Raw genomic sequence first — 22,426 nt, forward strand, 5'->3', positions numbered from 1 at the left:
GACATCTGGGGTTAAAGTGACAGGCTTCTACTCTGGTATGGTCTGGATGGTACTGGGACAATGCCAGCTCAGGGGAGATTTAAGATGCCCGTGAGATGTGGGTCACTGGGACACACTTGTTGAGAATTTAACACGCTAGTCTCAGGCCATTACAGTCACACAATAACAAGGACACACTTGCAATTTCACAATGTATCATAAGGAACACATTTCCATTTGCTTTTCCAGTAAGTTTTTAAGTCAGCAAGGATGCATTGAATTGATTACATAACACAAGACTTTTACACATAGAAAAATACATATACTTGAAATAAAATTAGAAAATTCTTAATAACTATTTTCAATATTGATAAAATGAAATGTCATTTGAGCTCCAAATCAGCATTAGAATGATTCCTGAAAAGATCATGTGACACTGAAGACTGGTAGCCTAGAAATCTAGACGCACCCTAGCGGCAGCAAATTTAATGTGCCCGCGAGTGTCGTCTAGCAACTCTCAATACCCTTCTGAGCTGTATTCCCCTAACTCTTGCTGGGCCAATCACATCGTGTATAGAGTCGGTGGGCGGGGCCATAATGACGACGGCAGAGTTGCGTTTGCGTGCTTCTAGTAAACACAAAACTGCCGAACGGCGGTCTTTCGAATCAGCTTTGACCGAGACTCTGGAAGACTTGGAGTTAAGCTTTTCTCCGAGAAAAGAACAAAGAAGGGCACTGAAGTCATTCTTAAAAAGGGAAGATGTGTTCAGAGTTTTGCTGACCGGATACAGCGAATGTTTAATCTATCAACAAGCTCTGTTTCACCTTCGTTGCTCTGGTTGGTTGTAGCGCTAGTTTGAAAGACAACCGTTTATCTGCCCCTCGGATTGAGCCCTGTCAATGGTGAGTTTCAAGACCAAACATCTTGATGTGGGTCTGGCTTGTCAGGCTAGAAGACTGGAGTAATGATGCTGAAAATTTAGCTTGGCCATAACAGAAAAAATGACATACTAAAATATATTCAAATCGAAAACAGTTATTAATTTTTTTTAATAATTTCACAATATTCACAATAACACCATCTCAGAAGAAATGGACTGCACCTGAGTAAAATATATGAGTGTCACAGCAAAGTGTCTGAATATTTCAGTTTTTCTTTTTGAATAAATCTGCAAAAATGTCAACAATTCTGTGTTTTTCTGTCAATATTGGGTGCTGTGTGTACATTAACGAGAAAAAGAAAAAAAATGAATTTAAATGATTTTAGAAAATGGCTGCAAAATAACAGTGTGAAAAATTTAAGGGGGTCTGAATACTTTCCGTAACCACTGTACATAATTACACACATATTTTTACTAAAATATTCAATACCCATGATATTTTTCGAGTGATAATGCAAATCAATAATCAATTCAGAGTTTTTAATCTGAATTTATTCAAACTTTCCCTCTCAAGAACAATTTTTGATACTGAAGTTTAAATCAGATCATCTTTATACTAACATAATGCAACATCGCAAAAGAAACGCTTCTGCAGCTGGCCTTTAGAAAACTTAATCTACAAACTGAATGTAAAGCCATTTTGATGTTCACAAATGTTCGTTAATTTTACATAACCATCAAAATAATCATAAATATATTGTGAAAATATCACCTCATCCTTCCATGCATAAAAAAAAAAATGTTTTTTTATGGTAAATGACTGCAAAAAGGCTACTATTAATCTGCATCATGAGTTTTCTTAGCAATCAGAGCAGAACAGCAAGCTTGGCTTCTTTGCAGCAATGCATTTGAGCAGTACACCGTGGCCTTGGGAGATCACTATTGCCCTATATTGTCTCACAATGCACAGTCCTCTCAGAAAGTCACGAGTGTGTTGCCTCCCTTTGAATTCCCTGTCCTCGAGGAAGTGTGCGACTTTCTAAACAAGCCACAATCCACAGCACAGTCAGTAATAAAAGCCAAGCCAGCCTGAGGAGAGCAGATCAACATGGCAGATTGACAATGAGAGACCATTAAAGAGCAGGACCAGGAGAGGGTTTCACTCAGCCATTATTCCTCCTCTCTGGAGAGGAAAATGTGTCGATAACTGTTAGACCCTCCACATGTCGGCCTGTCACTCACCAGGCTGCCTCTGTTCGCACGGGCACGTAGGGGGCCGTCACCTGCCTCGTGCCCGCTCTCGCAGACCCAGCTGCCTGCCTGAAGGCTACAACTCACCCCTGGAGGAAAGAATGAGAACAAGCCAATCAGAACATATCAACTTAGTAGCTTTACATCAGCATTGTAAAGGGATAGTTAGCCAAAAATGTAAATTCTGTCATTATTTAGTCCTCCTCATGTCTTTTCAAACCTGTATGCTACTTTACAAGGAAACATTTTGAACAATTCTCTACCACAAACATATTGCATGGCTTCAAAAGAAGGAAAATATACTGGCTAATATATTTATTACAGTTCTTTTACGGTGCTTTTACAGAGCTAGTCCTTTTTTGTTTTATGGGCATACGGGTTTGGAACAACACAATGGCGAGAAAATGTAAATTTTTCGGGTGAAGTATTCTTTTAAGTGTAAAAGAAATCTGCTGTTTCAAGGCAAATATGTACAACAGCAGTGATGCAACACGCACTTCAATTCTGCAAGTCTTATGCTGCATTTTAACTTTCATTTGGGAAAAGTAACAGAGCAGGACAAAACTTTCAGGGCAGGAAGACGCAGAGCTAGAAGGGTTCATGGATCTCTAGCTTTTTCTCGCTTATTCATTTCTGTCAGGTAAATTTCTTCACAAAACGTTTTCAGCACAATATACTACAAGTGATCTCTCTGCTGCACAAGGCAGTCCAAAAATGAGCCGCTGCTTCACACATATATATAAAAAACAAATCCTCCATCACAAGCCTTTTTCGCCTGCTGAACTTGTTTACAACCATTTGATAGCGTTCTGCTCAGTTTGCCCTAGTTGTACGTCTGGCTGAAATGGCTCTTTCTTGACTGAAGAGCTCTAGAGTAGCAAGCAGCTATTGTCTGTTGTTCCAAATGAGAATGACAGAAAAAGGACAAGGGGGATAAATGGGCACCTTGTAGAGTGTCTAAAAATATTTCTGAAGCAGTTTAAGAGGAGAGCAAAGATATGATAGCTCAATCTCTCATTGACTTCTCCAACTGCCTTTATATTGAAACAGGGTTAAAACAGCTTGCCATTTGATGTTATTTTAATAATATTTTTAAATATACTTGCGCATGTGAGTTGCAATCAAAATTATTCAACACCCTTGACCTGTTAGACATTTTGCTGCCAAGAACAAAATGTTATGGAAACCATTCAACAAAGGCATCAGTAAATTACTATAGAACGTTTAATACACATTTGAGATAATCAGTTGAGCTGATGAGAAATAAAAAATAAATAAAAAAAATCGAATTGGCTCTAAACATTGGGGTTCAAAATTATTCAACCATTGAAAGTCAAATTTTGTGCAGAACCTTTTATTCTTTATACCCTCTCATACACACTGGTCTGTAGGTGCTTAGAAGCTTCTGTTACCTCTCTAATGCAATCTTGGCCCATTCCTTGCTTGAAAAAGCTTCCAAATATTTTCAATGAGATTTAAATCTGAAGACAGGTCACTCAATGTGTTACGACTGATCCCTTAACCAAGCTGAAGTAGATTTGGATGTATACTTTGGGAGCCTGTCATGCAGGAACATTCATTGATCATCAAGCTTGAATCTCTGCACCGAAGGCATTGCCCTCTTTGCCAAAATGGCAAAGAGGGATACATCAAAGAATTCATGATGTCCTTCTGTTCAGAAACGTTGCCTTTTTTTTGCACCAGACATACCACTGATCCACGGGTCCAAAAAGTTCTAGCTCCGTCACATCACATCATTAAACATCACATCACAACATTAAACAACTCCACAGGTCTTTCCAAATTAGTTTTAGCATACTCAAGTCAGCCTTTTATGTTTTTTTCTGGTCAAGAGTGGCATTTGGCTAGCCTGACAAGACAGACCCACATCAAGATGTTTGGTCTGGAAACTCACTATTGACAGGGCTCAATCTGAGGGGCGGATAAACGGCTGTCTGTAAACTCCCTCTGCACGGCGTGCATGCAATTGGATAGCGTTACATCCAATCAGAGCAACGAAGGTGAAGCAGAGCTAGTTGGAAGATTAAACTTTTGCCGTATCCGGTCGGCTAAACTCCGAACACATCTTCCCTTTTTAAGAATGACTTCAGTGCCGTTCTTTGTTTTTTTTCTCAGAGAAAAGCTTAACTCCGAGTCTTCCAGAGTCACGGTCAAAGCTGATTCGAAAGACCGGCGTTCACCAGTTTCTGTGTTTACTAGAAGCACGCAAGCGCAACTCGGCCATCATTATGTTAAGCCCCGCCCACCGACTCTATACACGATGTGAATGGCCCGACCAGAGTTTGGCATTTACAGCTCAGAAGTGTATTGAGAGTTGCTAGACGACACTCGCGGGGGATTTGCTAGATTTGCTAGATTTGCTGCCGCTAGGGTGGGACTAGATTTCTAGGCTAGCATTTGGCAAGATATCCCAAAATGAAGGCCATGATTGTCTATTGTTCTAGGTCTGAATCAGGTCATCTTGCAGATCTTTGGCAGTAACTTGAGGGCTTTTCTCAGTTGCTCTGATCAAAAATATCATTCCCCTTAATAATATTGTGCTTTCTCTTTAAAAACCCTTAAAGGTTTTCTAGTACAACAATTTTTAAAGTGTTTAGGCTGCCAGCTGTGTCTCTAGGAACTTTTAATGTTTTGGAAATCTTCTTGCAGCCATAGACTTTCTAATGTAATAAAACAAATCTCTGTAGCTTTTGTGAGAGCTCTTTTGACATGGCCACATTTGCTACTTTAGTTTGGAGCTTTATTTATCCCCTTGGGGCAATTAGTTTAGGCTCCCATGGTGCTTCACATTTAACACTAAACACATACACAATCAAACATTCAAAACACAATAACAGAAAAATAATGCATGCATGCATGTATATTATATATCAACAAAATTTGTTACATAAACGAACTGCCTCAGGCACAAAAGTAAATTTATAATGATTTGTCGAACATTTAATTGTCCTTAAACGCCGCCCCAGGGGCAAAGTCCAAATGCAACGGTGTGTGCTGTCTCCCATTTTTTTGTGCACCATTCTCAGCACTTGCTGTTCATAGTACAATGTAAGGCTTCATAAGGGAACTCCCATAATCTCTTTATTAAAGCATTTATAATTTTTTACGGTCTCTGGGTGTTGAATAATTTTGATTTCAACTGTAACATGTTAATGTTTCTATTTTAATTAAATGCTGTTATTTTGTACTTTCTAGTCATCAAAGACCACAGTGGCCAATTCTCCACACCACAAACTGACAAACACATCTTAACAGCAAACACTCACACTCTTCCCTTATTCTCTCTGCTCTCAAAGGATGAAGTCTCCAAACTCATCCTTTTCAATCACCCTACTACCTGTCCGCTTGATCTTATCCCCTTCAAGACATTTATTCTTCAGTTGAACCTGCCCTCATTTCACATCAACAACACCTCTCTTCACACTGGGACCTTTCCCACAGCATTTAAGCAGGCTCGGATAACCCCACTGCTTAAGAAACCCACTCTTAATCCAGCACTTTTAGAAAACTACAGACCGGCATCCCTTCTTCCACTCATTGCTAAGAAACCTGAGCGAGCCATGTTCAAAGTCTCTACCTTTCTAACACAAAATAAACCTCCTGGACAACAATCAGTCTGGCTTCACAAGCCACTCGGCCGAGACTGCCTTGCTCTCGGTTACTGAAGCTCTGAGACTGGCAAAAGCAACTTCCAAATCATCAGTACATCCTGCTGGATCTGTCTGCTGCTTTTGACATGGTTAACCACCAGATTATCCTGTCTACCTTCATGACAATGAGCATATCAGGAACCGTACTACAGTGGTTCAAGTCTTACATCTCAGGTAAGTCTCAGGGTGTCTCGGGAGGGGTGAGGTGTTTAAGTCACAACATAGTTACTGGGGTGTCTCAGGGCTGTGCTTGGACCCCTTCTCTTCCGCTCCATCTAAAATGACATCACTAAGATCTGTCATTCAGAAACATGGCTCTTCCTATCACTGCTATGCTGATGACATACAACACTACCTCTCATTCCAGTCAGAGGATCCGATGGTAGCTGCCATCTCAGCTTGCCTGACAGACATGTCGGACTGGATGAAGAAGCACCACCTTCAACTCAACCTTGCAAAGACAAAACTGCTTGTGGGCGCTGCCAACCAAACACTTAAAATGACAACTTCTCCATTCAGCCAGGAACCTTGGCGAAGGTTAAATGATTTATAGAATGTTTTAAGATTATTATTAACATAAAATAAGTTTTAATTTTACTTTAGTCTATCAAAATATTGTTCAATAAATATTTTGAAACTATTTTTAAAACATAATAATGCTAATATAGTATAAAATAATTACAATACCAAGTGCAAATGGGCCAGAAATTAAAATAAAATTGGTCCGGCAACCAACCATTTTTTTTGTCCACATCCCTGTCTCTTATCATAATGGAAAAACCCACTTTAGATTAAAATTTTGCATTCCGTTGTGGCGGTGTGCCGCTGAGCCATTAGCAGGATTAGTGTTCCTGCATCCAAAGTATCACTGTGTATCACTCTCTATAGCCAGCCCAGCCAATGGTATCAGAACAGTGACACCACCTATAGGAGCACACGGAAAATCCTCCATAGTAATCATGAGCTGTAATTGCACTTCCTCTGCCTCTTTAATTACAGTGTTCATTTCCCGGGACCCCATGAGGGCGGTGGCGGTGAGAATGCTCCATCCCGGGGTTAATCTGACTCTCTCTCTATGGACGATAGGGCCAGGTTGTTAGCCGAGCACCAAAGAGCCATTAGCATATTAGCTAATTAGATTCACGACGATGGGATACATCGAAGCTCAGCATGCATGTGTGCGGTGGGTGGCTGTGGATCATGGCGCTGGCAGCTCACACACTCATGGGCACTGAACCGTGATGCGCCGAGCCATGGAGACCCATACAGAAAAGCTGAGGCACAGCATCAAGAGCTCATACAGTGTGGCACAGACACAGGGCTAAACTAAATGATGTATACTTACTCACTCATTATTTTTACAGCTGCACAAAAATCACATTGTGATGTGATCTGAATGGCAATATAACAAATAAATAAATAATAATCATCTCATGTTACTGCTGAAGGTATGAAGGGTAAAAGAACAGAAAGTGTTCGGTTTAAAGGGGCAATATGTAGAATTCAGAAACCCTAGTTATTAGTGACAAGAGGGGCCTTTAAATGAACTGCAGCCAGCAACGTATTGCTCATGTTTGCACTCGTGCATGTGATTCAATGCCCCAAGATGCTTACGGCAAAGTTTTTTTTTTAAGCATTCGTTTCATGTGTCATAGCATCGGAAGTGTGTGTAAGCGCCACATCCTTTTGATTTTCCCTCTAAAATGTCCAGTCATTCATATAAAAATTAAGTCTACAGGCTTTCATGGACAATCTAGGAAGTATGGGAAGGTCTTGTTTTTTAAGTTTCATTACAAGCTGTTCACACACTGGCAACAAAAAAGTGATTAATATAAGAAAAGTCTTACATAGAGCCGCTTTAAGTCATTGCTCATGCTCTGCCAGAGAAAACAGTAATTCTTTTAATATTGTTGATACTTGCTCAAAGTCAGATGTCTAGAGTAAAACAATAAATAAGAACATCGTACTGAAATGAAAAGTGGATTTAGTTTAAGGAATAGTGTCTCCAGTGTAAAGTTGAAAATATTGCAATATAAAACCAAAAAAGCTTTTTTTCTATATTGTAATGCAATATGTCCATTCATGTAATGCAATATGTCCATTCAGATTACTCCAAATCGTATTATTATATCATTATTATTAAATATTATAAGTCATATTTATTATATTAATAATAATAATAAACACTGAATATGTATTATTATCATAAATGAATATTGAGCATATAATGTATGTATAATGTATAAACCCATGGAAGGCTTTAGAGTTTTAGTGTGTAGCTGATAAATAGTTTCTACATATGTAATCCATTCAATCATGTCCTTTTCAGTGACCCTGTGTTACCTTACTCGATTTGCATAATAACGAGTCGGTTAGAAATGCTTTGAATTACATGAATGTGTAAATAAAGTGAATCTGGAGCACTTGAAATGCACTATAGATTTAAATTAAGATGCATCAAGCATTTCCAATATGCAGTAAATCTGCCCTCAAAAGGTGTTGTCTGCCATGGGCTGGATATTAAAGATACGTTGCAAATATGTTACCAATAACCAAAATCAAAAAATATTTGTGCTTGGAGAACAAACACCTCAACAGCAATTATCCCTCTATGCTGCATGCGAGAAGGGTCGAGCACTTCTAATGTCGCTACCACATAGAGAGAAATGAATTTAGCACAGAGAGCAGACTAATAAAAAAAAGGCATTTTTTAAATCAGAGCTAAATTAATGGGCATGGCTTCAACCGGAATCTATTGATATTCCCTATTGAACTGAAGCTGTGAGAAATCTTAGCTATGGAAATATTCATTGCTGATCAATTCACGAGAAAATGACCACATGCTAAGTTTATAATGAATAGTAGTAGTAGTAGTAGTAGGTTTATAGTATTTTCTATTGGTTTGCCCAATAGAAATATGCTTCGCTCATCGTAAACAGCAAGTGAAGGTCATCCAATTACTTTGGGCACTATATTGTAAGTTCTATCATTCAGAAACTTTAGCGTTCAGAAAGAAACATTTGCATAGTACTAATATTCCTGCAAACTCATCTAACTTTACTTCATTACTGTGTACTTACAGCTGAAACGGAGCATCCAGCAGCCGTTGAGGACGCCCTGTAGTGTGGTCAGGGTAGAGGGCATGATGGGAACATCTGGTACAACCACATGGGTGACTGGAGAGACATTTAATCAGAGAGTAGTAGTTAATCACAAATAAAAAAAGATATATTTCTTTCTATTGAGAACTAAGCATTGTAATCATTAAAGGGGGGGGGGGGACACTCAGTTTCAGTCAATCTCATGTCAATCTTGAGTACCTATAGAGTAGTATTGCATCCTTCATATCTCCGAAAAGTCTGTAGTTTTATTATATTTATAAAAGAAATATGGGCTGTACCGAGTCTTTCCGTAAAAAACCGAGCGCCTGGAGGCGTATCGTGTGGGCGGAGCTAAAGAATGACGAGCGCAAAGCGGTGACGTCCTCAAGCGTGGAGAAACTCATGGCTATCGAGCTCAGCTAATAGATATATGATCCAGAATCAAATTCGGTGGCTGAAATAAATTAAACAGGAGAAACAGCAACAGCAGGAGGTCCGTCTCTGTGGTATGTACTGTGTTTAGTGGCCTGTCAACATTTGTGTGTCTTTACTAGCAGTTTATGAGGACATGATTCAGTTTATGGACTATTGTATGCGACTAAACCTTAGCAGTAGCAAGCAAAACGGTTTTGCACGTCAGACTAGTGTAACGTTATACATAGAACAACAATGGAGTCCGTTAGCGCATTTGAATGAAGAAGCATGCGATCGTGTCGTTTACTGATGTTTACTCACGCGACGAACCAACAGCACAGACATTTGAAGCAGTTTTACTCACCGGCTGCTTCCAAAGCAGGACCGAACCTTTATCGCTGGGACCGTCAAAAACACACTTCTTTGGTATGATTTGGTAAAGTCCTGACAGCAGTGAACTGTGGAGATCAACTTTGCGACGCGACTGAAGCGATGTTGTGAAGCTTCCCGTCATTTCTGCGTTCAAATCAGTTCAAATGCAGCGCTGCCTTCCCGGAATGCTGTGCTGAAGCGTTGAAGTCGCTCGACGTCACCCATAGGAATAAAGTGGAGCGCGGCTCTGGACTATAACGACGACTGGATCTGCACCTGAGAGAGTGTTTATGGGCGTGCATTTCCTCTCTCGCTCTAGTCACACGCGCGCGCACCCTACCGGGAGAAGAGCCCGTACGGCCCATACAAGGACCTTCCGGTCTATTAACGTCAAGCCGAGCCATACTTGAAAAAAACTCTCTGAAACTTGTGAGAAACAGGAAGGAGTATTTTTAACACAGAAATACTCCATGTCTATGTTTAGAATGGGAATCCAAGTCTTTAACAGTGTAAAAAGCTCAGTATGCACGAAACAGCATTTCACCCCCCCTTTAAATTCACTTGCTTATGTCTAAAGCGCAATTGAATTTGTTCATCAGATTTGGTATTAGGATTCCTTGAAAAGCAGCCAGAAATTAAAATACGGTCTGTTTAGTTGATTAACCATGTAGTTGTATTTGTTATTCTGTTATTTTAGTATTATCTAACATATATATATATACACAATTATAATATTCAGATTGTGAAATTGGTTTTATTTTTATAGTTTAAGTTTCTGTTTTTTTATGTGCTTTTACCATTTGCATTATTTTTTATTTCTATTTATCTTTATTTTTATTTTTATTTTAGTACTTCAATTTAGGGTTGTACGATAAATCGCAATTTCGCAAACATGAAATCACGCTCATCACGATTATGAAAATCACAAAGTTTGTCAGTGCAAGATAGCCCTGAGATCAGTAGTAAATGCTGCTCCATCTGAAAACACTGCTAGCTTGAGCCACTTATAACGCGTGTTTGAAAAAGCAACAAGTGTCAAACATCTTTCCAAAAAAGAGAAGCATTTATGATTAAAGTTTTCAACAGGATCGCCGCGTTTTTAGAATGCCTGGAGTGCAACGAGGCGCTGAGCGAGTATTTCACGCTCAAGCGCTGAGAGCTCGGCATGTTTTACTGGTCGCCGAGAGTTGAACAATGTTCGACATTGAGTAAAACGCAGCGCTCATCACTGTCACTTTTCACCCAGCCATCCAATCACAGTGGAGGAGGGGCAGGACAAATACTACATAGACCAACCACCACATTCTGCTTATACAACAGATGACAACAAGCAATAATAACGGAACACAATCATTTAAAACAAGAGCCAGAGTAAATACTTTACATTGTATCTGCAAGTTTATATAAAATCCATACAGAAACAAACTACCTGTAAAATTAGTAACACTTCCGCAGATTTTTCGTATCATAACACAACATAGCACAAACGCTCTCAAGCGCTCACAACAAGACGTTTTCAGCAGAGTGCCTAGCGTTTTCAGCTGGCTAAAAACGCTTTGGTGGACACACTGACTTAGTCTGCTACGAGTGAAAGATGGAGAGGAGGAGCACTGAAGTCAAACCCTGCCCTCTATTCAATATTCCGTTTCACTTGGAAATGCATCACAGCACTTAAAGAAAACTCACTTGCTACTTCAGGTTCACTGTGACTTTAATCAATTCAAACGGATCAATCCGTTCATTCAGCTCACCGATAGTATAATGTTCATAGAGATTTACATGAATGGCGTGCTATCGTGCTGTGCATATTTGGAGAACCCTGCGCGAGAGCCCCCTCTGGCTTGCAGATGGAGTAGCATTTACTACTGATCACAGTCGTGCTGCACTGAGAAGCTGTGCATGCAAAACTCGGAGACTTTGCCAAATCGTGTGTAGTTTTATTGCTATTTATTGTGCAGCCCTAGTTCAACTCAAACTTATTTCAGTTACACAAAAAACTGCTGTGTAAAAAGTGTTCATGCTACATTAAAATTTGAGTTCAATCAACTTCAACTCTCTCATTTCTGTCAATAGGGGGGGGGGGGGGGGGGAGATGTGAGGGAGGATTTTTCAGCCAGGACTTTTTACTGCGCCGAGTCGAAGTACTCTCAGAAGTGCTATTCCGCCATACATTATAGTTCTCCTTTTTAATCCGCTTAGAAAAGCGGCCCGTTTTATTTTATTTCATGATACTTGATCGTTCAACTATTCGTGTAACTGTATTTAAATAGGGAAAACGTGGAGGTGTTTGATCGCTTCTCGCTTGATCTTTGTTTGGTACCATAGCGAATGAACTGCTTAGTGGGCTAAGCTAAATGCTATCAGGTCGTCACCGCGCGTCAGAGAGATTAAGTGCGTGCATTCAGAAGAGAGAGGCATGTATCAACTCGTTTTAGTTAAGGGAATAACAGTTTAATATTAAAAAGCGGTGGAGTATACCTTCAAAATGTGTATTAGGTGACAACTTGGATATTTGAGTTCTCTCAAGTTATTATAATGCACATTTTTAAGTTGTGAAAGCATTTTTAGAGTGTAGTTGCCAAAGCAACATTTCTTTTGCTAACCCTTTTGTTAAAGGATTAGAAGGATATAGTAATGGGGAAAAAACATGAGATTGGAGAAAAAAAAATTCTATGCATTTGTTTTCCCTGAGAAACTTAGCGTTCGCTTGCAAAATGTTTGCATTCTCTTGCAGTTGCTTGCAAAGATTAAGTTTGAGTTCTTTACCAGCGAATGCTACAGTGCTTCATAAGGGATATGGTAGGGGAAAAATTAAATAAGATAGGATAAGAAAAATAATAAGTCAATGCTTTTGCATTCTCTTTTTTTGCGTTACCCTGAGAAACTTTGCATTGCTTACAATTGATGTAACAGAAAAACAAAGCCACTACAAAGAGGCACCTAATAGAGAAGTATGCAACACTTCATCAAGCCCTTAGAATCATTTTAATTCTATAAAACGCAACGCTCTTCTTTTGTTGTGTGACAAACGCACAGCCTACATTCTATCAAGAACACATTCTTTGCGCTTTGCCCTTGTTTAGCTTGTGTGCTGCGTATAAAGTGCTTCAATTACTTTAATTTTACTCTGTTTCAACTTTGATTGCTTAGAAGATGAGACACTGCACATTGTTTGTCTGTTGGTGTGATTTCTGGAGTCGTCGAAAGACTCATTTGTCACTGAAAGTGCTGGTTTCATAATGTATGATTTCATAATATCCCTCTTATGCTGCAGCTGGATGCCTTGTAACGCTCTTCTATGTGATGAAAGAAAGGCAAAGAAAAGAGACTCCATTTCACTTCTCTGAAAATGTTTCATTGTTGTCGTCTCCCAGGGCTGAGCCATCCACGTGGTGTTGGAATAGTTCTCTCCTCAGCAGACAGAAAAAAGTTTAGACGCCTTAAGACCTGACATGCAATTACATTTAACAATATGCATTCTGATTACATGACACATATTTTAATGATCATATGATTTATATGATTGTATGAAGGAAAATTAGCACGTCAAAAAATCTGTTTGGGTTTTTTTTTTTAGAACAAACTATTCTACGCCATTTGTAATATAAACAGTCAAATGCTTATAAATACAGTATGTAAATAACCTTATGTTGCTACAAGGTTAATTTTGTTCCGTTTTAAAAACTGTATTAGAATGAACTGCATGTTGAAAAATAAAATGTACAACTTCTCAAAATGATATAAAATCCATTTATCATATTTGAATGTGGTTCTTTCAATCAGAATTTAGAGATAAAACTATCCATTAGGGTTGGGATGAAATATAATACCACCTGAGTGCTTGTGGTATGAACCGAACTTATAATTAAGTATACTTCCATTTTATAAAGTGTACATTATAAAAAATATATTTTAGGTCCATTTTCAACTGTATGCTCAAAATTGTCATTGTAAAAATGCACAGAAAGTATTCTTTTAAAAATACTTTATTTCATATCCTGACGTTTTAGTATATTTAAAGTTTCCTTATTAATGCTTGGAATTAATTTAATTACTTGGATATATTCCTTTCAGAAAGAGTTAAAATATATTACTAATGCGTTTAAAGACCATTTTTTGTAACCAAGTTAGACACTGGCAGAGAAAAATAATGTTACAATTGTACACACATATCTACATAAATTGTAAACAACACACTTAAAATAAAGGTACACACAAGAAAATATGAGTTGAGTTGTTGAGTCTTACAGAGATGCAAACACATGTATGGTCAAAAAAGAGAGAGGTAATTGAATCCTTCGGCCCGCGGGAAATATCCAGATACTTACATTGCCACCAACCCCTGCCATCCCAGCCCACCCCTATAGGCACATAGAGTAAAATTAATTATGGAAATGTGTTGCATTGGCAGATACCATAGACCAGTGGTCTTTGCTATTTTTTTTTTTCATGAGAGCCACACTGGTAGGACAAAATCAATAGGAGAGCCACTTTTAGCAAGTGTAAAAAGTTACATATCGGCTTATCAATCTGTCATCCCTGAACATAAAATATGCAATGCAATAAATACAAAAGGCAGATAGATAGTGGGTATGCTATGCATGCATAATATATTTTTAATGTAAACTTTCTTTAAGTGCTGTCAATCGATTAAAAAATAAGATTACATTACATTTTTCTGTGATTAATTGGGATTTTTAAACATTTATTAGGCTTTAAACTTCAACTTAAAAGAATCCTCTCATAAACCGATGTCATATTTACCTGTGTCCTTCCTGTCTCACAGGTAGAAAATAGGCTACAGAAATTTAGTTATCAAACAGTCTGCACTGCATAAATTATGAATTAAATATAAATTAATCCTTATGAACGCTACAAAAGTTTTTTAGTCAAGAGCAGTGAGCGATTAACTTTAATGACATACAGCATGGATGCTGTCGCTTTAAGATTTGCTGCAGAACTGACACGCTGCCTCGCGCCTTTTTTCCTCAGAACTTTTTAAGTTTGTTTAAGACGTTATTTGATATGTGTATAAATTTTCTAGTCTATATTTCCAACTTTTGTAATGCCGCTGTTTTGGGTATTTAAAAATAAATTAAAAATATATAAATTATTTGCAATAGAGCAAGCACTTTTGAGTTTTGAACCGGTTATGTTATATAGCCCTGCTTGTTTTTATTAAATATATGTATTGACTGCATGATCATTTCACCGTATTATGCGAGCCACGAATTAAGCTGGGCGAGCTCCGCAATGACACTGCCATAACAGACAATAAAAGATACGCAGCAAGAATAAACACCTTTGGTTCACACAGGGACATGGTGCTCAGTCACCAAAGCCAGTTGGGGCTTCGGGTCAACTAGGAAAAGAGCGAACCCTGCCCCACACAGGGGATCTCTTTTCTCGGGTTGGAGATTGATTTGGTCGCCCTGACAGTGCGCCTCACAGAGGAGCGCGTCCAGTCGGTGTTGAACTGCGTGAATTCCTTCAAACGCAGGACGGCTGTCCCACTGAAAAGCTTTCAGAGGCTCCTGGGCCATGTGGCATCCGCGGCTGCAGTAACGCCGCTCGGATTGTTCCATATGACACCGGTTCAACGCTGGCTACTTGACCAAGTAGGGAGATGGGCGTGGCACAGCGGGTCCCTCCGTGTCTCAGTGACACCGAGATGCCACCAAACCTTCAGCCCGTGGTCGGACCCTTCATTTCTACGGCCAGGAGTGCCTCTAGAACAAGTGTCCAGGTATGCTGTTATCTCCATGGTTGCCTCATTCACCGGCTAGGGTGCCACGTACAACGGGCTTGCAGTTCCGGGTCTGTGGACGGGGCCTCAACTGCAATGTCATGTCAATTGCCTGGAGTTCTTAGCAGTTCGTCTTGCGCTGGGCCACTTCAAAACGCCACCGTATGGACAGCACTGCGGCCGTTGCGTACACCAATAAACAGAGTGGTCTATGCTTCCGTTGCATGTCACAACTCACCTGCCATCTCCTCTTATGGAGTTAGAAGCATCTGAGGTTGTTTTGTGCCATTCACATTGTAGGCCTGCTCAATAGAGCAGCCAATGAGCTCTCACGACAACCAGTGTGCCCGGAAGAGTGGAGACTCCATCCCCAGGTGGTCAAGCTGATATGGAGCCATTTTGGGAGCGTGCAGGTAGACCTGTTTGCCGCCCCGGACATGGCCCATTGCCAGTTGTTCAATTCCCTGACCGAGGTGACCCTTGGCACGGATGCCCTGGCACACAGCTGGCCCCGAGGCCTACACAAGTATGCGTTCCCCCAGTGAGCCTTCTCGCACAAGCACTGTGCAAGGTCAGGGAGGACGAGGAGCAGGTCGTGTTGGTAGCTCAGTATTGGCCAAACAGGACTTGGTTCCCGGAACTAGTGCTCCCCGTGACAGCACCTCCTTGGCCCATTCCTCTGAGGACGGACCTCCTGACTCTGGCACCCGAGTCCAGACCTCTGGAAACTCCATGTCTGGTCCCTGGACGGGATGCGGAGGTTCTAGGTGACCTACCACAGACTGTGGTAGACACCATCACTTCCGCTAGAGCTCCCTCTATGAGATGACTATGATGACTCCCTTGCCTATGCGTTAAAGTGAAACCTGTTCGTTGACTGGTGCTCTTCTCACCAAGAAGACCCCCGAAGAGGTTCATTCAGTGCCGTGTTTTCCTTCCTACAAAACAGGTTGGAGAGAAGGCTGTCTCCCGCCACCCTCAAGGTTTATGTTGCCGCTATCGCTGCTAATCATGATTTGGTAGGTGAAAGTCCTTAGGGAAGCACGACCTGATCGTCAGGTTCCTGAGGGGTGCGAGGAGACTAAATCTGCCTTGGTCTACCTCTAGACCCTCTGGGGACCGGTCTCGGGTGCTGACCGCACTGCAGAGACCACCCTTTGAGTCTTTGCAGTCAGCAGAGTTAAAAATTCTGTCTCTGAAGACAGTACCCCTGACTGCATTGGCCTCTATCCAGAGGGTATGGGACCTGCAGGCATTTTCAGTCGATGAATTGTGGCTGGAATTCGGGCCAGACAACTCTCACGTGATCCTGAGACCCGGCCTGGATGTGTGCCCAAGGTTCCTGCCTCTCTCTTCTGGGACCAGGTGGTGAGCCTGCAAGCGCTGCACTCGGAGGAGGCAGACCCAGCCCTGGCTTTTCTCTGTCCCGTCCGTGTCCTACGGATCTACGTGGACAGAACGCAAAGCTTTAGGACCTCAGAGCAGCTCTTCGTCTGTTACAGAGGCCAGCAGAAGGGAAAGGCTGTCCCCAAGCAGAGGATGGCCCACTGGATAGTGGATGCCATTGTCTTGGCGTACGAATCCTAAGACATGCCCTGACCGCTCTGGGTTTAAGCCCACTCCACCAGGGGTGTGGCCTCTTCCTGGGTGCTGGCTCGTGGCGCCTCGCTGACAGATATTGTAGAGCTGCGGGCTGGGGGACAACCAACACGTTCGCAGATTTTATAGCCTGCGTGTAGAGCCGGTATCTTCCTGTATACTCACTTCCCACTTCCCATAGTCAGTAACACCGAAGTGCCCGTTGCTGCGCCACTCCCTTCCCCATGGAACTGATACGTGCGCTTATATGCTACAGTCGAGTTCCCCAGTATGGAAAACCCTGTCGAGTCCTCCGCAACCTGCGGCAGTCAGATGTGGCGGAGCGTCTGACGCCAGGTTTAACACTCGCATACGTTGGTGGAACTTGTGTGAGGCTGGGTTCCATATGTTGTGACCCCCACGGCGCTCCCATATGTGTATTCTTCCACAGTACAGCTCCCTTGCCTATAATGGCCGGGACTTCCGTATGTTGTACTGCCCATGGCCAGTCCATTTTCTCCAAATTTTTTATGTATATATTAATATTTTTTAATGTACACTAGTACATTAGGACTAGTACATAATGACTTATTTCAAAACCCTAAACTTTTGAACAGTACAGTATACATGATATAACATGACTCAAAATGATACATCGCCCACTCATTCCATTACATAAACTCAAGTACATGTACCTGTACTTGAAAATGACTTCACTTGTTTTCCTCCAAGGAGTTGAGCTGCTTCGGCAAGCTGCCTCTGCTGAGTCTGCGTCAGCTGACTGCCAATCAGAACCACTGAACCCGTCTCCCGCACACAGCCTGCAGCCTGCAAGAATACAAATAAACTGTACCACACACCACATTTGCATTTATGTTCTTGACAGATGCTGTCTCAAAGCAACATACAAGATGAGGTGCGAAATATCAGCAATTTGTCTGTTTATTTGAAGTGTCTCTGGTGGGTTTGGGTTGTGTACCTTATTGAGGCTGGCGGGGGGCCTTGGGGTGGTTGTTAAAGGATGCGGTGCTGCCGGGGCCATTCTTAAGACCTCCTGCATTTCGGGAGTCAGTGCATAATCCACCGGCTGCAGGCCAAGCATATTCCTGAGAAACACAGACATATGTATATAGTTTATGCTAAGTAGTCTTTATTGAAAAGAAAAAAAAAATTCAAGGACATACTTGACATACTGTGTATTTTCTAGATGTTTTCCGTTAAGCCTGCTAATGCATCGTACACAAAGAAAAGTTGGTGTTTCAACCAACATGAAATAAATAAACCTCACAAAAGGGTGCACTTTGTGGATTTGTTTTGTAAACTTCAAAGTCATGCACATATAAATTCCACAAGAATGTGAGATGTCCCTTTTCTTATTTTGTGGCTTGAAAAGGAGCTTTGTGCCAGAGGGGAAAAATGGCAAAGACAATATTACATTCATATTAGTATAATTGTTTTTAAAAAGCCAGAGATATTATTCAGAATGTTGATGGAATGCTCTTCTTGGGAATCTTTTGTATCTAATAGTGTGATATTTATAAAGCAAGTAAACAAAATCTTTATTTTTTCTAATAAAGATTTCTGAATTGCTATAAGTCTCCCAAGTGTTTAAAGCAAAACGATTTTCCTGCACACTGGTGCAGCTGGCAAACTTCCTTATACACTCACCTAAAGTATTATTAGGAACACCATAGTAATACTGTGTTTGACCCCCTTTCGCCTTCAGAACTGCCTTAATTCTACGTGGCATTGATTCAACAAGGTGCTGAAAGCATTCTTTAGAAATGTTGGCCCATATTGATAGGATAGCATCTTGCAGTTGATGGAGAGTTGTGGGATGCACATCTAGGGCACGAAGCTCCCGTTCCACCACATCCCAAAGATGCTCTATTGGGTTGAGATCTGGTGACACATTTTAGTACAGTGAACTCATTGTCATGTTCAAGAAAGCAATTTGAAATGATTCTAGCTTTGTGACATGGTGCATTATCCTGCTGGAAGTAGCCATCAAAGGATGGGTACATGGTGGTCATAAAGGGATGGAAATGGTCAGAAACAATGTTCAGGTAGGCTTTGGCATTTAAACGTTGCCCAATTGGCATTAAGAGCCTAAAGTGTGCCAAGAAAAAATCCCCCACACCATTACACCACCACCAGCAGCCTGCACAGTGGTAAAAAGGCATGATGGACCCATGTTCTCATTCTGTTTATGCCAAATTCTGACTCTACCATGTGACTCTATTAGTGCTGCAACGACGCGTCGACGACGGAAATACGTCGACGTTCGGGAAATGCGTCGACGCGTCGTGTCAGACGTTTATGGCTTCTGCTCCTTGTTCTATCACAAAAACCTAGACCGCGAATATCAAAAGTATGGGAATACTTTAAAGAGAGGCCAAACAGTGTTTCCCACACATAGACTAATTTGTGGCGGACTGCCACATAATCAATAACGGCCGCCACATTCGTCATTCATTCATTTTTACGCTAATTAAAAGATGCACGCATATTCGTTTAGCTGCATTTCCTTAACCCTGCTAACACACGACGTAACAGTTACGTAATTTATTCGTACTTTTTGGTAATTTCATGACTTACCAACTGACAACGTAGTCTCAACGTCGCATGCCTGTAATTTCCTTACCATAAAATTACCTTCTCACAACGTTGTCAGTACGATCTCTGAACGTCAGAATATTACCAACAACGTTCCAGATACGTACTCTACACGTAATATTTAGGTAATTTTATGACTGACTGACAACGTAACTACAACGTTGCATGCCTGTAATTTTCTTTCCATAAAATTACCTTCTCACAACGTTGTCAGTACGATCTCTGAACGTCAGAATATTACCAACAACGCTCCAGATACGTACTCTACACGTAATATTTTGGTAACTCCATGACTTACTGGCAACGTGAATGCAACGTCACCTGCTCATAATTTCATTACCATCAAGGATGTTCTGATTGTCAGAATTTGCTATTTAAAATGTGTAATTAAATGTCAGACAAGATTAAAATTCCCCTTAAGATTATTGTTTATTTTAAACAATTAAGAACACGGACGATCTTTTTATATATAAAATAAAAGTGACGTGTCACGTGACACGATGCGCGCGCCTCCACAACTGAAGAGTGTGTGCGCGCCGTAGGCAATATTATCAACAGCAGTTAATTTTTCTGGAGTGTTAAACTTTTTATTGCATAATATTTCATAAAAAACGTTGGAATAATGACAGATATGGCCTCTCTACATCTAATTTAACAGTAGTAGAGACTGAACGAGAACGCGCTTGGTGGCAGTTGGGAGTTGCCATGGCAACCATAAACACACAACAAACAGCTAGAGAGGACCAGAAGAGGACAGCGTCGACATTTCGCTCTCGTTTTATCGCCAGTTTAAAAAAAAAAAAAAAAGTTCAACGTGTCAGATTGGTTAAGTAATATTACCTACAGTCTACTTTAAGTATTTATGTTAATATTTATACCTATTGTTACATATTTATGTGGTATTTTTCCTGAATCATTTGAAATGTCAACTAGCAAACGGTAACTTACACTAGCACAGCATATTTTATGTTTAACATTATAATGCCGAGCATCTTGAATGCTTTTATTCATGTTCTGCTGTATCTCCGATGTTTTTGTTAAATAATTTGGGTGTTTTATTCTTCGTTTTTGTGTGTTTTTCAAAATAAATGAACTGAATGAACTAAAGTCACATTGAGTCTGCATTCGTCATTCACATTCATTGAAATAGCCTTTAAATTAGTTTGGGCAAATGAGGACATAAACTACAGCATGTCCGCCTATTGAAAAATGAATAATTATAAAAATTACCAACTGATTACCAACACACAACTAATAGATCCATGACGTTGCCACAACGTTGCAGTTACTAACTGGCAACGTTACAATGTTACGTTGTGACAACGTATCTGGGAATTTCACTTTTCCAGTTGCCACAACGTAACTAGTTACGTCACCACGACGAAAGTTTAGTCAGCAGATTACGTTGCAGTTACGTAACAGCCACGTATTTGTGTTAGCTGGGAAGTTCTCTCTCCGCCCTTTTGCGCGTCTCTTACTCACTCACACACACACGCGTTGCATTCGACCGTAAAACAAGTTTTATTGCATTTTGGCGCATTTAGTATGACATAGCTTTTAAAACCAGAGCAGTTGAATAACAGAGTTGCAACACGCCTTCATCACGCGGCAGCGCGCGGTCACGGCGCTCATATAATTCTAAACAAACCAGCGCGGTGTCAATATTACAGACCAGTGTTTCCCAACCGGGATCCCGAGCAAAAGTTGCGGGGACGCACTTACACTTCAGTTCATCTCGCATCTGATGACGCATCTTTAATATGGGTTGTAACTTGAAAATAATGCTGTATGTATGTTTCTGTCGATGGATACACGTGCTGACTCTTCAGGTATACACTACAACAACAACAGCGATAATAAAAGAAAAACGTGGGCAAAACGGTCTCTCTTTGTAAACTGTATAAAACGCATGCGAGTGCTGCTGTACGTCCGAATATGAGCAGTCATTTTCACTGTCATCACCCCCGTGTAGCCAGGAGACTCGAATGAGAAGATCTGTCTTTGTGCACTCGTCCCAAAGCGCGCAAATATTGAGTTAATCCTGTGCTTAAACGGACAAACTCACAAAAAGTATGTCAAAATGTCATAGCATACTCTATGCCTTAAGTGAACTTTATACAGAAAACACGACGACTATCCGTGGGTCTTAAAGGGGCAGTAGCCTTCAGTGCTGTCTGTTTAATGTCAAACAAAAGATAAATACATCACTCACTGCTCCTGACTGAATAGCTTTTGTAAGTTTAATAAGGATTATTTTTTTAATTTTAAACAGTTAAATGTGTGGTTATTTGACTTTTGATTACTTCATTCCATTTCTCTACCTAAAAACTAATGTTAGACCCACCTGAAAAGCATTGTTTATTTTGTTCTCATCTTTGCTCAATAGTATTTATTTGTGCTGCTGCTTCTATTTAAGTTATCTGTTCTTATTTTCTTTATTTTCATTTGACGGTAGTCCTTTTTCCCCTGAACATAGCAAATACCGAACTGTACTGAAACGTGAACCTAAAACCGTGATACAAAGCGGTATGCGAGGGGGTGCCACAGAATTTGTAAAAAATTTAAAGGGTAAAAAATAAATCGTTAGATTAGTCGACTAATCGAAAAAATAATCGTTAGATTAGTCGACAGAAAAAATAATCGTTAGTTGCAGCTCTAGACTCTATCATCTGAAATAGAGACTCATCAGACCAGGCAACATGTTTTTAGTGTTTCCAGTCTTTAACTGACCAATTTTTGGGGAGCTTGTGCAAATTGTAGCCTCATTTTTTTATTTTTAGCGAAGATGAGAGGTACCCGTTGGGGTCTTCTGCTGTT

General features: G+C 40.5%; 1 protein-coding gene across 1 annotated transcript in view; it reads right to left on the minus strand.

The window, feature by feature from the left end:
• The window catches only part of bard1 (BRCA1 associated RING domain 1), a 36,972-nt gene that overhangs the window by 947 nt on the left and 13,599 nt on the right, over positions 1–22,426 (minus strand). Inside the window, exons 5-8 of the mRNA XM_067444824.1 lie at positions 17,973–18,099; positions 17,689–17,821; positions 8,863–8,958; positions 2,103–2,200 (exon numbers count right to left, since the gene is read on the minus strand). Coding sequence (XP_067300925.1) covers positions 2,103–2,200; positions 8,863–8,958; positions 17,689–17,821; positions 17,973–18,099 — 454 coding nt within the window. The remainder of the gene's footprint in view (positions 1–2,102; positions 2,201–8,862; positions 8,959–17,688; positions 17,822–17,972; positions 18,100–22,426) is intronic.

This window comes from Pseudorasbora parva, chromosome 5 (assembly GCF_024679245.1).
Source record: "Pseudorasbora parva isolate DD20220531a chromosome 5, ASM2467924v1, whole genome shotgun sequence".
Lineage (NCBI taxonomy): Eukaryota > Metazoa > Chordata > Actinopteri > Cypriniformes > Gobionidae > Pseudorasbora > Pseudorasbora parva.